Below are 14,820 nucleotides of genomic sequence, written 5' to 3'. Positions count from 1 at the left end.
AATCAAATGACTACAATAATGATCATTGTTACATAAAAATAAAATAACACCCACTTGAAAATCCAGGATGAGTAAGCAAAGGAAAAAGAACCTGACAATCGCTTCTTTGCTATACAGGAAGATCTAGTTAACATTCAAAAGATAGGGAGGTTAAAAAAAGCCATTCCTGTCCCAAAGAGTAACATCAAAGGTATAAGACAAGCCCAAAAGGACTTCCTGGAAGAACATAAAAAGGAATTCAAAAATCAAAGAACGGATCAAGGAAATATTAGGGGAGAAATGGAAGCAATCCAAGAAATTACTTAAACTAAAGTTAATCAATATGAAAGAGGTGAAAAAATGTTCTTGAAAAATAGAATTTAAGCAAAAGATTTAAGTGACATTGTGAGACACCAGAAAAGTAACTAAACTAGGAAAAATATGAGAGAATCTTAAACATCTCATTAGAAAACCTGGAGAACAGATCAAGGGCAGACAATAAAAGAATTGTTAGAATATCTAAAATTGTTATTTTTAAAAGAATATGAATAAATATTACAAGAAATGATGAAAGAGAATCACCCTGAAGTTCTAGAACAAGAGGATAAAAGTGCAAGAGAAAAAATCTACTGTTCTCCAGCTGACGAGATCACAGGAGAAGTTTTCATAGCAAATGTCAAAATTCCCAGGTTAAGGAGAAAATCTTGCAATCCAACCAGGAAATAAGACAGACTTCAATACTGCAGAAATAGTCAGGATTTCACAAAACCCAATAGCTTCAACTCTAAAAGACCAAGGGTTTGGTTACATTAAATTTCAAAGAACCAAAGACCTGGACTTGCATCCTGAATAATTTATCCAGAAATCTGGGATAGCATATGGAATGAGGGGAAAATAATATTTGACAAACTGAAAACTTTCATGCATTTCTAAGAGAAAGACAACGTCTCAGTGGAAAATTTAATATAAAAGATCCAGAAAAAGGAAAAACATTAAAGACAATTCCAAGGCATCTCATTAAGGCCAATTATTTACTAGAAAGTGTTATCATTCTAACTCTAGATGGAGGGGAGGGAAGATGGAGAGCTGGTAACACTGTAACTTTCCTCTATGAATCAGGAGGAAAACAATGTATCCATCCGGAAGGAGTTAGAAACCTTGTGTATATGTAATAAACCTGGGATGGAAGGATGGCTCTGGATGGAGGCACCAGGGAAGCTTGGAGAAGCCGGGGATCTGTTGGGGGGCGGGGAGTAAGGCAGAGTTTGAGGGATTTAAAACAGGGAGCAGAAGGCCTGGGAAAGGAGATCCCTGGTAAGATCTGGGAGGAAGAAATTTGACACAGATCGGGAGGGAGATCAGGGACACGGGAGGGCAGAAAGCTTAGGGGGGAGGGGGGATAAGGACCCTAGGGAAAGCAGCATGACTGTGCCCTGAGGTTTTCCTAGGATCTGGGGAGGTTGTCTGGGAATCTCAGGATTGGACCCTAAAGGGAGCCTGGACACAGGGAGTCAAGGCCTGGGGTCTGATCGGGAAGGCAGAACCACCACATTTGTAATCAGGATCCAGGAACAAGGCGGGACTCCTGGCTCCTTATGGCCAAGGTCTGAAATTGAGAAAATGGGAATCAATGATAAATCCGGGGACTGTAAATTCCGAGGTTTGGGAGATATTGGGGTGTGAAAAACAGGGATGGTGGGAAGGGGGATGGATGTGGGGAGCTGGGGAGGGAGGGCTTGTTCAATAGCCCAGTCTGATAGCAGCACGTTCCTGAGGTCAGATGATCCCCCCATTAGCAAAGACAAAGGCAACCAGGAAAAGACAGGAGGAAGCCCTCCGGAATGACCAGGAGAAGCCAGACACTGGGGGACACACAATCCTGTCTGCGATGCTTCCTCCGCAGGGAAACTGAGGAGCCCGAAAGAAGAGACAGGGGAGGAGGCGCTTCGGTGCCAGAGTCCAAGGCGGGTCCTGGGGCAGGGAGGGCGAACTCCGGGACTCTGAGGGGGTGTAAAAAGTCATCTTGTTCTGCGCCCCTTAGGACCCCCTCAAGGCCAGCGGCTGCCCCGGACAAATCTCCCCACAGACTAAAGGCGCAGGAGCCACACGCTGGATCACAAAGTAACGCGGGCTGGGCGGAAGCCATGGCGCCGCCGCAGCGCCCGGAGCTCGGCCCGGAGCTCGGCCCGGAGCTCGGCCAGCCCCGGGACCTCGGGACCCCGAGAGGGCTCCTCGCTTGGGGACCATCTGGGGAAGTAAATGAGCTCGCCCCAAGATGGCGGGGGGGGCGCTTCCCAAAACCCTCTAAAAAGGAGACTCGACCCCAGCCGGGGCCCAGCGCCCAGCTCTAACCTGGCGGGGGCGGGAGGGATGCTCTCGGGCCCCGGCCCTCCTCCGCTGGCCCCGCTCCGCGAGCCACGCCCTCTGCTCAGTACCCCTCCCCACTTTCCACTGCGGTCTGGTGCCGCCCCATTTCCCCTCCGCCAAGCGGGGTCTTTCCCGGAAAGGGCCCAAAGAACCAGGCGCGCCTACCCCCATTCCTTCCTTTCATAAACTGGTCATCCAGTCACTTGGCCCAGGAAGCTCCGCGGGAGAAGGCGCGGCCGGTGAGGAGCCATGCGGGTCAAACCACTTAGAAATGCAGGGGGAGCTGTAGATGGAGCCATCGCCTCCTGACTTCCTATGTCACTGTCCCGGGCTAGAGTTCTCCAGCGCTTCCCCCCGCACCCTGAGCCCCGCCCCCAATTTACCCCCCTTCCTTGCCGTATCCCCTCCTCCCGCCGCTCCTTCCCCTGCCCTCTCCTTGGGGCGCCCGGAAGGAAATACTGGTCAAAGGCCGGCCAGAGGGTGATCGTGTCTGCCTCCCCGATTTGGGGCTTTCCTACCCCGGGATAAAAGAAAAAGGGCCCAAGGGGACTGATTTGTTTTGAGTTACAAGTTGTTTATGGGCCATATACAGTTTGAGAAATTAAAGAAAAAACCTCCCCCGCAAAAGGAACTGATCGTGGTCAGGTTATTTTTTGGGGGGTGGGGGGATCTCAAAAGATGGGTTCAAATAGCGCCCTACCTCGGGTGTCGCACAAGGTGGGCAGGGAAGCTGGGGAGGGACAAGTGGGGGAAAAGAGCCGCCGTAAGAAATCCCCACCCGGTCCTGGATTTGGAGTGATAGTCCCTTGCCCACTCCCTCCTGCTTGGGCTGGAGATCTTTCCGGGCTCTGCCCATATCCTTCCTGCAAGGGCTCTCTAGCCGCATCCTCCTGCTCTGATGTCTCTAGCCAGGCTTCTCTTAGTAGGGGTCTCTAGCCCCACCACGCAGGTTGGGGTTAAGTCTCTAGACTTCCCTGAGATGGCATTGTAAATGAATTAGAAAATATAAAACTACATAAATCATTAGAAAGGAATTAGAAATTGAATAAGATCATGTAAGCTCTTGAGAATCTCAAAGACAACAGTATTACAATCAGCTAGGGTTATCTAGAAAATAATAAATGAGGTCATCTGTTAGGGAAAAATTAGGAGAATGAAGAGGAAGGTTATAGATAGTCTGGGACAAGAAAGAGAAGGAACAGATGAGATATAGAAGAAGAAGAAGGAAAATTCTGTTTTGAAGATATTTAATCAAAGTCATTGGAGAGATTTAGTTTGTTTTTTTTTTTAAGGGACTTGCCCAGGGACACACACAGAAGAGTTAAGTGTCTGAAACCAGAGAACTGAGGTCTTCCTGACTTCAGGGCTGGTGCTCTGCTGGAGAGATTTATAGAAAGAGAAAAATTGAAGTAGGTTTGAAAGAAAGGCTTGAAGGAGGGTTTTGATCTGTTAAGATTAGGCATTTCAATAATATGGTCAGTATAGTAATATATTTGTCACATGAAATTATTCAAAAGTAGCATACTAAAACTCTGCCCTTGAAAGACCATTAAAAAAATATATTTTAAAACAAAACAAAAAGATCCTCACCACAGTAGCTGCTGTGAGGACAGGGAAGCTCAAAACCCAAACACAGAAGACAATGGCTAGACAATATCTACAAGGAAATACTCAAAAGGAAAATGCAGATGGAACATATATCCATTAATAGCTAGATAAATAGGTAAAATTAGCAAAAAACAAAAATTGCAAAAATCAAAGGGATAGATGAAAAAAGTGAACTATGCAAGACATTTGCAGTATTTTTGAATAGACAATATTTTTGGGAAACAGACTCCTTTCAAAAAATTGTTCTAATGAAAACTTATAATTCTGTGAGATAATGAGTGATATTAAAGGAAATTAAAAGATCCCCTCCCCCCAAAAAAGGAAAAGATGCCATATCTCATGAGAAAAAAGCACAAGTAGAAAAATAGATCAAGGACAAAAAAATTAAGACTCATTGGACAACCAGAACATCATGAACAATTTTTAAAATAGTTGTTATTTCAATAAATTATAAAGGAAAACTGCCCGAATACTTTAGAACAAGATTGAATAGAAATTGAAAGAATCCATGGTCACCTCCTGAACTAAACCTCAAAATCTAAACACATTGGAATGTTATAATTGAAATCCAGAACAGTCAGATTAAGGGGAAAATACAGCAAGCTGGCAGAAACAAACAAACAAAAATATTGAAGTAACATGAAGCCACAGTCAGTGTCATCCATGATCAGTCATGATCATCCATCATGTCACTACTCTAAAGTAATAGAGAGTTTGGAATATGATGTCTTGGAAGACAAAGGACCTAGGATTACAACCAAAAAGTATGTATGCTGCAAAATTAAATTTAATCCTATGGGGTAAAATATGGATGTTCAATGAAATAGAGGATTTTAAGCTTTCCTTGTTAAAAAAAAAAAAGTAAATAAATAAAGCAAAATCAGTGCCAAACTGAAAATTTGACATTCAAACACAGGATTCAAGAAAAGTTAAAAGGGCAAACATGAGTGATAAATCATAAGGCTAAAGACAAATTGTGTACTTTCTTATATGGCCAGAGGATGGCAGTAGATCTGTGAGCCTCCATTCTATCCCCATTGGAATTTGTGGGCCCCAAAATGGCCAATTTGCAAGAACAGTCATTGGGACAGAGCTCTGCGCCAATAACCATTTGTTGAAGGGACCTGGCTCTCTTCAATGAATAGTACTTCAGATCTTCCTTCTGATCTGAGATGTTCCTTTTTTCCAAGGCCTTGGTTTAAAGTGCTTGATACCCAACCAATACAGATGAAGCAAAATGAAAATACCGCCTCATTGATGGGTAGACTTTGCTCTTAATTCTCCAGGAGGGTCTACACAAAATACAGAATTCCATTAATAACAAACAGTCTAATGAGCAGACCTTGACAGACTTTTCAAGTTGTCCTGCCAAACTAATGAGCAGGCCCATAGGCTGGCCTGATGAACAGTTGTCAAAACATCTACATGGACCAATGAGGTTGGTCATGGGCCAACACAGAGTCACTGATTGACCAAATGCGCATAGCCATCTCCTCAGGTTTGACAATAAGGGGTGAGATGAAGGACAGAGGGGCGATGAAATGGTTGGGCTCCTTTTCATTTTGCTGAGTCAACTCTGTCACACTGGACTTTTCTCACGTCTGCAGCTTTACAACATCAAATTGATGTAGACGCTGTGATGCCACAAGAATTGGATGTTTTAGAACAATCAGTAAGAGCAATAAGTAGGCATGTACAACTTAGAAACTCTTCAATTGGGAATGTGATTATCATTATTCTTTTCTCTGGGTAACTCCTTATTCAAACTCTACCAATTTACCAATTAAGCAAATATAGAACAAGCTACAGGGTGCTTGGCATTCTGAAAATATTACATGGGAAATTAGTCATTTTTCTAAGATACAACATAAAGTAACTGATTCTCATATTGACGGTATTGCTTCTTATGATATTGCAGTCAGAGTGCTGAATTGGAGAAACCACCTCAATCCTTTTAATAATGTATCAAGCTTGCTGTTACATTTTCTGCCTTGCATATGTTTTGTTACAGTTTTCTAATACATGATTGCCACTCCTTAGATGAGTTTCAAGCATCCCTTCATTATCTCAAGGTAGCACACAAGAACAGGGAGAGGTTGAAGAACAGCTCTGAGGAGGCAGAGGATAAAAATTGGCTCAGATTTTCTCTGTAGCTTGTCCTCTGTCTGATGACTGTGAGAACTCAGGATGTTCCCTCACCACCTCTTTGTTCTTTCGCTAGGGAAAAGGATGTCCTTGGAGATTGAAAGGAAGGGAGGAAACTGTCTGGGTGATTTCATAGCTAATAGTTCCATGAGAAAAGACTAATGTTCCCAGGAGAACATACTGACTATTGCCTTAGTATAAGACATATAAACCCTTATCTTCAGATGAATAAACAGAATTTGCTCTTCATATCTCCCATCTGGCCTGTGTTTTGTGTCAGCTTGTCCTCCAGCCCTTTCCCCACCAAGGTCTAGAAAGTCACAGGCTGCCTCACTGCTAAGTGAGGACAGGCAATCAGCTGAATTCATATTATTTGGTAATTTTGCCATGTAGCCTTAGCAAATGAAGTCATCTTCTGATTTTTCTCATGCACCAAGATAACTGTATAAATACCTATACGTATATTGGATTTACTATATATTTTAACATATTTAATATGTATTGGATTACCTGCTATCTAGGGATGGGGGTAGGGGAAAGGAGAGAAAAATTTGGAACAGAAAGTTTTGCAAGGTCAATGTTGAAAAACTACCCATGTATATGTTTTATAAATAAAAAGCTTTAATAAAAAAACCAAATGAACTCATCTCCTGCTAACAAAATCTGGTTTGACTCCCCATTTCCCTTTTCATCTCTTCCTGAGACATCAGGATGGACCTGGTCACCTCCTTTTTTGGTGTTTTCACTCCCTTTTCTGAGAATTCAGGGAGGATGTCATCACCTCCTTTTGGGGTTTTCACCTCCCTGAGAAGTCAGGGGGCACATGACCACCTATGACTGAAAACAAAAGAAAGCTGGAGATGTCATGGGCCAGAATTCTGGAGAAATATACTTGAAACAAGGATTCTTACAAGGTGTTAACTCGGTGGAATTGATAAGACAATGGTTATCTAGTTCAGCATGTGAGTTCTCTCGTTCGGTATGATTGATTTAATCTTAACAACAAATAATGGTTCCCTAGTGATAGAATGAGACTCAGTATATACTCAGTATAATGTAATGATGTAATTATAATAGAGTGTATAAGCAGGAGCTCAAGGTCTCAGATTCAGAGAGACATTCTATCTTGGGGTGGCTCTCCTGCTTCCTCCACTGAGAACAAGGCCCATCTGAAGGGCCTCCAGAAAGCTATCTGGGGCCCAGTCAAGGAGACAGACCGTGAAGGAGACACTAAAGACTTTTGGACTTTATACCTGGTTATTCTCATGGTGCTTTGGCTAAAATGAAGGCTGGTCTCAAGACCTCCAGAAAGTTAATCAGAACATTACACATGTATTAATATAATCATGATTTTAAAACTTTTATTATTGATAGAATCAATTGTTAATTTTTTTTAAGTAAAATCCTACACTCCTGGTATAAATCTGACTTAAGTTACAATGTATGTTTGTAATATTTTAGCTAATGATTTGTTTCTCTGTCTTCTTGAAGTATTATTATCACATATTGCTTTATAAAAGGAGTTTGAGAGGATCCTTTCTTTACTTACTGTTCCAAATAATTTAATATTGTACTTGATTTTTAAAAGATGGATATGAATCTCTTCTAATGCTTTTCTCTTATCTTATTTTTATGCCCTCTTCAATTTCTAATTTTTTTCTAAAACAGGTCTGTGTAGATATATTATTTTCTCTTTGCTTTCTTTGCATTTTTGCTATGTATTGAAACAATCCTTACACTAGATTTAATTTCAGCTTCATTAGTCATATATTATCTTTCCTCTTTTTAACACTAGGGATTTGGTTTCCTTTTCTTATTAAATATTACTGATTTGCCTATTTTATCTTTTATTTTCATAAAAACCATGATTGTATAAATGCATTTGGTTTTTTACTCAATTTTATTAATCTCTTCTTTAATTTTTAGGATTTCCAATTTAGTGTTTAAGAGATTTTATTCATTCTTTTTTCTACTTTTTTATATATCCAATTCATTGGTTTGCTTTTTCTTTATTCTACTGATGTAAGCATTTAGTTATATAAAATATCCTCTGAGCATGGCTTTTGCTTTATTCCAAATGTTTTGAAATATTGTCTCATTGTCAGGATCTTATGTTTAAATTTATTCGTTAACCCACTCGATAAGATTCAGTTGTTTAATCTCAAATTATTTTTTAATCTGTTTACATAGTCCTTTATTAATGAAAATTTTTATTGCATTTTGACCTGATAAAGTTTGTGCAGATGCAGAAAGTCAGGTAGGAATAGATTATGTGATTTGCCCAAAGTTACACAGTCAGTAATTATCAGAGAAATCTGGTTTTGCCCCTTCAAAAAAGCCCCCTTATCTGTTGTGTTCACCAGTCTAAAAACATCATTACAAAAATAAATATCCAGGAGAATAAAAACATTTAGACTATGACTTTTTCTATCACCTAATATCATCAAGCAAAGTGAGCAAAATGGCTGAGGTTATACCACAGGAATGCCATGGACTATTATACAGGAGTAATAAGAAATCTTGGGATTTCAGAGACAAACTCAATCTATTTTCTTTTTTTTTTTTTAATAATTATAACTTTTTATTGACAGAACCCATGCCTGGGTAATTTTTTCCTGCATTATCCCTTGCATTCACTTCTGTTCTGACTTTTCCCCTCCCTCCCTCCCTCCACCCCCTCCCTCAGATGCAAGCAATCCTATACATGTTAAATATGTGACAGTATATCCTAAGTAAAAATAATCTGGGAAGAAAAACAAAAATGCCAACAGTTTACACTAATTTCCCAGTGTTCCTTCTCTGGGTGTAGCTGCTTCTATTCATCACTGATCAATTGAAACTGAGTTAGATCTTCTCTTTGTCGAAGAAATCCACTTCCACCAGAATACATCCTCACACAGCATCGTTGTTGAGGTATAATATAGTGATCTTCTGGTTCTGCTCAGTTCACTTAACATCAGTTCCTGTAAGTTTCTCCAATCCTCTCTGTATTCAACCTGCTGGTCATTTCTTATACAACAATAATATTCTATAATGTGCAGATACCACAATTTTTTCAGTCATTCTCCAATTTATGGGCATCCATTCATTTTCCAGTTTCTGACCACTACAAACAGGGCTGCCACAAACATTTTGGGACATACTGGTCCCTTTCCCTTCTTTAGTATCTCCTTGGGGTATAAGCCCAGTAGTAACACTGCTGGATCAAAGGGTATGCATAGTTTGATAAATTTTTGGGCAAAATTCCAGATTGATCTCCAAAATGGTTGCATTTGTTCACAGCTCCACCAACAACGCATCAATGTCCCAATTTTTCTGCATCCTCTCCAACATTCATCATTATTTTTTCCTGTCATCTTAACCAATCTGACAGGTGTGTAGGGGTATCTCAGAATTGTCTTAATTTGCATTTCTCTAATCAATAGTGATTTGGAACACTTTCATATGAGTGGAAATAGTTTCAATTTCTTCATCTGAGAATTATCTGTTCATATCTTTTGACCATTTATCAATTGGAGAATGGCTTGATTTCTTATAAATTAGAGTCAATTCTCTACATATTTACAAACTCAATCTATTTTCAAACCTTTATACACATTGTAAAATTGCAATGTTGAATGAAATTTATGCTGTAGGAAGATGCTTCTGTCATCATTATATTGATAAGTTTAATCTGGAGCAAGATTTATTTAGAAAGTATGAGATCCACATGAAAACCTTTCTACAAAGACAATTTTTCTAATTTTTTTTTTTACACTGTGAATATTGTGGTGTCTAGTCACCTTTATCTTCCAGGTAAATGTGATTCTTCTCTCCCCTCCGTATCCTCAGATGTAAACTCAGATGAACTTGGGCTAAAGACCTTCCTGTGCCAAGTCCAGAGGAGATTTGTTCCCAAGCAGAAAATCCCTGCTGACTGACAAGCTCTGTCCTCAATTTTTATGCCTTTATCTATGATTTCAATCGTCTATGGATTTTCTGGTGGAAATTAGGGGATGAAGTGAGCCTGAAAGATTTTCCACATGGATTATATGAATGAGATTTTTCTTCTACTATGGAACCTCTCATGTCTACTTAGGGATTAATATATATATATATATATATATATATATATATATATATATATCCAGACACTCAAAAGTTTTTCTCTAATGTGCACTATCTATTGTTAAACAAGATGTGAGCTTTGTCTGAAGGTTTCCTCATTCATGAGATTTCTGTCCCATGTGGATTTTCTGATGTCTACCAAGATCAGACCGCCGTGTGAAAGCTTTCCCACATTCATTACATTCATAAGGCTTCTCTCCAGTGTGGATTCTCCAATGGACAGCAAGACTAGAACGCTGTGTGAAAGCCTTTCCACATTGCTTACATTCATAAGGCTTCTCTCCAGTGTGCGTTCTCTGATGTTCACGAAGATCGGAGCAATATGAGAAAGCCTTTCCACATTGTTTACATTCATATGGCTTCTCTCCAGTGTGGGTTCTCATATGATAAGCAAGTTTGGCCCTCTGAGTGAAAGCCTTTCCACATTCATTACATTTATAAGGCTTCTCTCCGCTGTGGATTCTCTGATGGCTAGCAAGTTTGGAGTGCTGTATGAAAGCCATTCCACATTCCTTACATTCATAAGGTTTCTCTTTAGTGTGGATTATCTGATGCTCACGGAGATTGGAGCTCTGTATGAAAGCCTTTCCACATTGATTGCATTCATAAGGTTTCTCTCCATTGTGCATTCTCTGATGTGCATCAAGGTAGGAGCGTTTTGTGAAAGCTTTTCCACATTCATTACACTCATAAGGTTTTTCTCCAGTGTGGATTCTCTGATGCATAGCAAGATGGGAGCGATATGTGAAAGTCTTTCCACATTCTTTACATTTATAATGTTTCTTTTCAGTGTGGATTCTTTGATGTTTTACAAAATTCTTGCTGTATATGAAAGCCTTTCCACATTCACCACATTCATAAGCTTTCTCTCCAGTGTGCATTCTGCAATGGATAGCAAGCCCAGAAAGCTGTGTGAAAACCTTTCCACACTGATTACATTCATAAGGTTTCTCTATATTGTGGGTTCTCTGATGTTTTGAAAATTTGGAATAACAATGGAAATCCTTTCCACACTGATTACATTTGTAAGACTGTTTTTCTGTGTGAATTCTCTCATGTTTAGCCGAAGTAGACTGCTCTTTCACAGTCTTTTCATGTTTCTTACACTCATAAGGTTTCTCTCCAGCATGGATTCTCTGATGCTTGGCAAGGAAAGAGAGTTCAAGAAAAGTTTCATCACATTCATGACACTCAGATGTTTTCTCTTGAGGATGTGTATTCTTATCTTTAGCAACACTGGAACTCTTTCTTAAAGCTTTTTTGTGTTTAGTCCATTCACAATGTTTCTCTCCAATGTGCTTTCTTTTGTGGTTGGCAAAAACAGCTCTGTATTTACGATATTGAAAAAGGTCATTCCATGAGATCATTTTCAGGTTTGCACTCATCTCCTTCCTATCAAACTGTGTCTCTGCATCTGAAAGAAAATAAACACACTCATATATAAATATATCATCTAATGCTGGCTGATAATAAAATCAATGACTTTTATTTTCTCCAGGCAAAAGGCTTTCTAACTGAAATTGACAGATTCAATCAGTGATTTAATTAACACAGAGTTCCACACATAATACAGTGACATTGGACTCCCACAACAAACCTGACTCAATGGCAAGGTGTAGGTTCTCATCATTTAGAAACCAGGCTATGAGCTCTGAATGGCGGAGTAACCTGATCTAAATCCCTGCAAGCAGAGATTAGAACTGGAACCTGGAAACTGAGACATCTCAATCCATTGAACTAGACAGATGTTCTCCATTTTACTTTCAATCCTTTCTTTCAAATTCAATCTCAGGCACCACCTAGCTCTTCACCCCTCAGAATGTGCTTCTTTGCCTCAGTTTTCTTGTAGAATGAAGATAATAATTGTACCCATTTCCCAGGTTATTGTGAGCATCAAATGAGATTATACCTATAAAAATCTTGGCACACAGTAGGCACCATATGCCTATTAACTACTATCTTTACTATGATTTTGATTCTCTCTACCTGAACTCTTCCTTCCTTCATAAACTTCACTCCCCCTCTCTTTATATACATATGACTGTTGAACATGATGTATTTCCATTAAAAAAAAAAAGTACTTTGCCTGGATTAGCTAAGAATAAGTTTCATAAATTGTTGCTTATTCTCAAACCATCTCCAAGTTTTTATGCTGAATTTAAAACTTCTTGACAGCTTCTCTTTGTATACCCAGGGCTCAATGCAATGCATAGAACAGAACAGGCGCTTAATCGATGTTTACTGATTGGTTGACGTTACTCAGGGCTGATCACATGGCCTAACCCCATCTCGGTGCTTTCATGCTGGTCCCTCTGAGGTGCCAAATCTGTTTCCATTTCTGTCTCTTTCCTGCTCTCTCTCACCTAATGAACAAATCCCATAGTGAAAATAACAAGGGCCTCCCATATCCCTAACCTAAGGGAAGCTGTCAGTTATGTAAATTAGACCAATGATCCTCCAGGAATGGGCCAAAGGACCAGGACAAGGCAGAAAGTGGATGAATTAGGTCTGAATTCTTTCTGAGTAAGGCAGTGATCTCCACTCCATTCACAAAGTGATGAATGGAGACAGAGAAAATCACAAAAGCAGTCAGGCCCCATCTTGTCAGTCTCCCCTTTAAGAGAGGACAAAGCATGACGGAGGTCATACCATGACACGTGAGTGACTTGAATTTAAGTGAGCGAGGGTTGCACAAGGTCACCGGCCTCACTTTTCCCCCTATAGCCATCTGCGTCCAGTAGCCAGCTACAAATCAGGATTACTGCAAATGCTCTGGATGCAGGGAGAGGTAAGGTCTTCTTAAGGTAAGGTCTCCAGCAGGTCTCCTATGACTCAAGCTGTACCCATTAATGATTAAGGCTAGAGAGTAATGGAGGCAAAGAATCTCCTCTCCCACCCAGGAGAAATGACTGCTATATACACCCAGTGTCAGTCAATCAGGACCAAAACAAAGACAAAATGGGGTTCAGTAAGGGACCTATGGGTGGTCAATGAGAATCAGACTGATTTCGGTTTAAGGTTTGTTCCTTATGAAAAGAATTGGGGAGACTAGGTGGAGCAATGGATAGAGCACCAGACCTGAAGTTGAGTATCCCAGTTCAAATTTGGCCTCATACACTTAATACTTCCTAGATGTATGTCCCTAGGCAGTCACTTAACCCTGATTGCCTAAGGAAAAAAAAAGTAAGAAATCTATCCAGGGATGGTTCAGAGGTGAAGAAAGGGGGGGGAGGGGGAGGGAGGGAATGCTTTTAAGAGCATCTGTAGATAAGGGTATATTATTTCCTAGGTGAACAGAGGAAAGGAAGGAAAGAAGAAAAGAAATAGGGAAGTGGGCAAGGAAGGAAGAAGAGAGGGGGAAAAGAGAAAATGTAGGAAGAGAGGGAAAGAGGCAAGAAGGCAGTCTTCTAACTGATTGATTCCAGCTTATGACCGGCTTTCCTCAGAGGTTGCTGCTTGTCGCATATAGATCTGTACTTAACTGTAGTTTGGGAGTTGGCAGAGGATGAAACAGGGAAAAAGAATAAAGTAAAAAGGGCACAGCAGAGAACAAAAGAAAACCTACAAGGAAGCAAAAAGCAATGGATGGTTCTGAATACAATATCTTTCATTTATGGTTTATGGAAATTTATTATTATGATTTTGAATGTTCCCTTATGTTCTGCTGGACATAAAACATTTTAAAAATTTGTTCTTTTCTGTCTTTTTCAATTTTGTTTTTAGTTTTAAATAAATATCAAAAAATAAAAAATAAATGCTTTTTGGCTTAACGAAGGCCCAAGAAAAGTGATATTAGACAGCTTGAGCCCTCTTTCCTTGGTTATAGATAGTTGGACATCCCAAAATTTCCAACAAAGACTTCCATTAGGATCATAGATTCTTTCTTAGAAGGGAACTGAAAGGCCATGAAGTCCAACCCCCTCACTTTACAGATGAAGAGACTGAGGTTCAGAGGCTCAGTGAGGTGCTCAGGATCTCACTAACACAAAAATCTGAAAAGGGATTCCAAGCCAGTTTTCCCACCCCCACGCCGATCACATGAAGAACCCTCCGGGGACAGCAGCCGACACCCCAGCTTGCAACTCACTCACCAGGACAGGAGTTCCTCAGGCCTCCTCTCTCCACATGGGAGAAGAAATCTTCTCTGGGAACTGGAAGTCCTGGGGAGGGGGAGGATAGTGAATGTGAGCTTTGAAACTTGTCATTTATTCCTCATTGGAACAGGGCCGGGGTGTGAGGCCCACTGGGTGGTTCCAAGTGCAACTCAAAGATGGTTTTCAGGGTGTTTATTGCCAGGGAAAGAGGGCAGATGGGAAAGGAGGCCATGCAGGCAACCTGGAATCAGAAGATCTGATTTTGCTGGCTTCTTCCTAGCAGGATGGCCTCATCCCACTGCTTCCATTTTCTGGACATTAGAGACAGCTGGAAGCACAGAGAAGGGAACACTGGGCCTGCAGTCAGGAAGCCCCAAGTTCAAATTTGGATTTAGACACGTCCTGGCTGTGTGACTCTGGGCAAGTAATTTCATCTGTTTGCTTCAGCATACATACTCCACACCTGTAAAATGGGGATAAAGATGGCGCCCAAAACAAAGGGTTTTGATGGGGAGCAAAT

The 14,820-nt window shown here is 40.5% G+C and overlaps 1 protein-coding gene across 1 annotated transcript in view; it reads right to left on the bottom strand.

The window, feature by feature from the left end:
* The window catches only part of LOC100931225 (zinc finger protein 471-like), a 58,208-nt gene that overhangs the window by 13,623 nt on the left and 29,765 nt on the right, over positions 1 to 14,820 (bottom strand). The window contains exons 5-7 of the mRNA XM_031961841.1: positions 14,298 to 14,366; positions 10,308 to 11,620; positions 2,512 to 2,523 (exon numbers count right to left, since the gene is read on the bottom strand). Of these exons, the coding sequence (XP_031817701.1) occupies positions 2,512 to 2,523; positions 10,308 to 11,620; positions 14,298 to 14,366 (1,394 nt within the window). The remainder of the gene's footprint in view (positions 1 to 2,511; positions 2,524 to 10,307; positions 11,621 to 14,297; positions 14,367 to 14,820) is intronic.

This window comes from Sarcophilus harrisii, chromosome 3 (assembly GCF_902635505.1).
Source record: "Sarcophilus harrisii chromosome 3, mSarHar1.11, whole genome shotgun sequence".
Classification (NCBI taxonomy): domain Eukaryota; kingdom Metazoa; phylum Chordata; class Mammalia; order Dasyuromorphia; family Dasyuridae; genus Sarcophilus; species Sarcophilus harrisii.
This window is presented reverse-complemented; position numbering and strand designations above follow the sequence as displayed.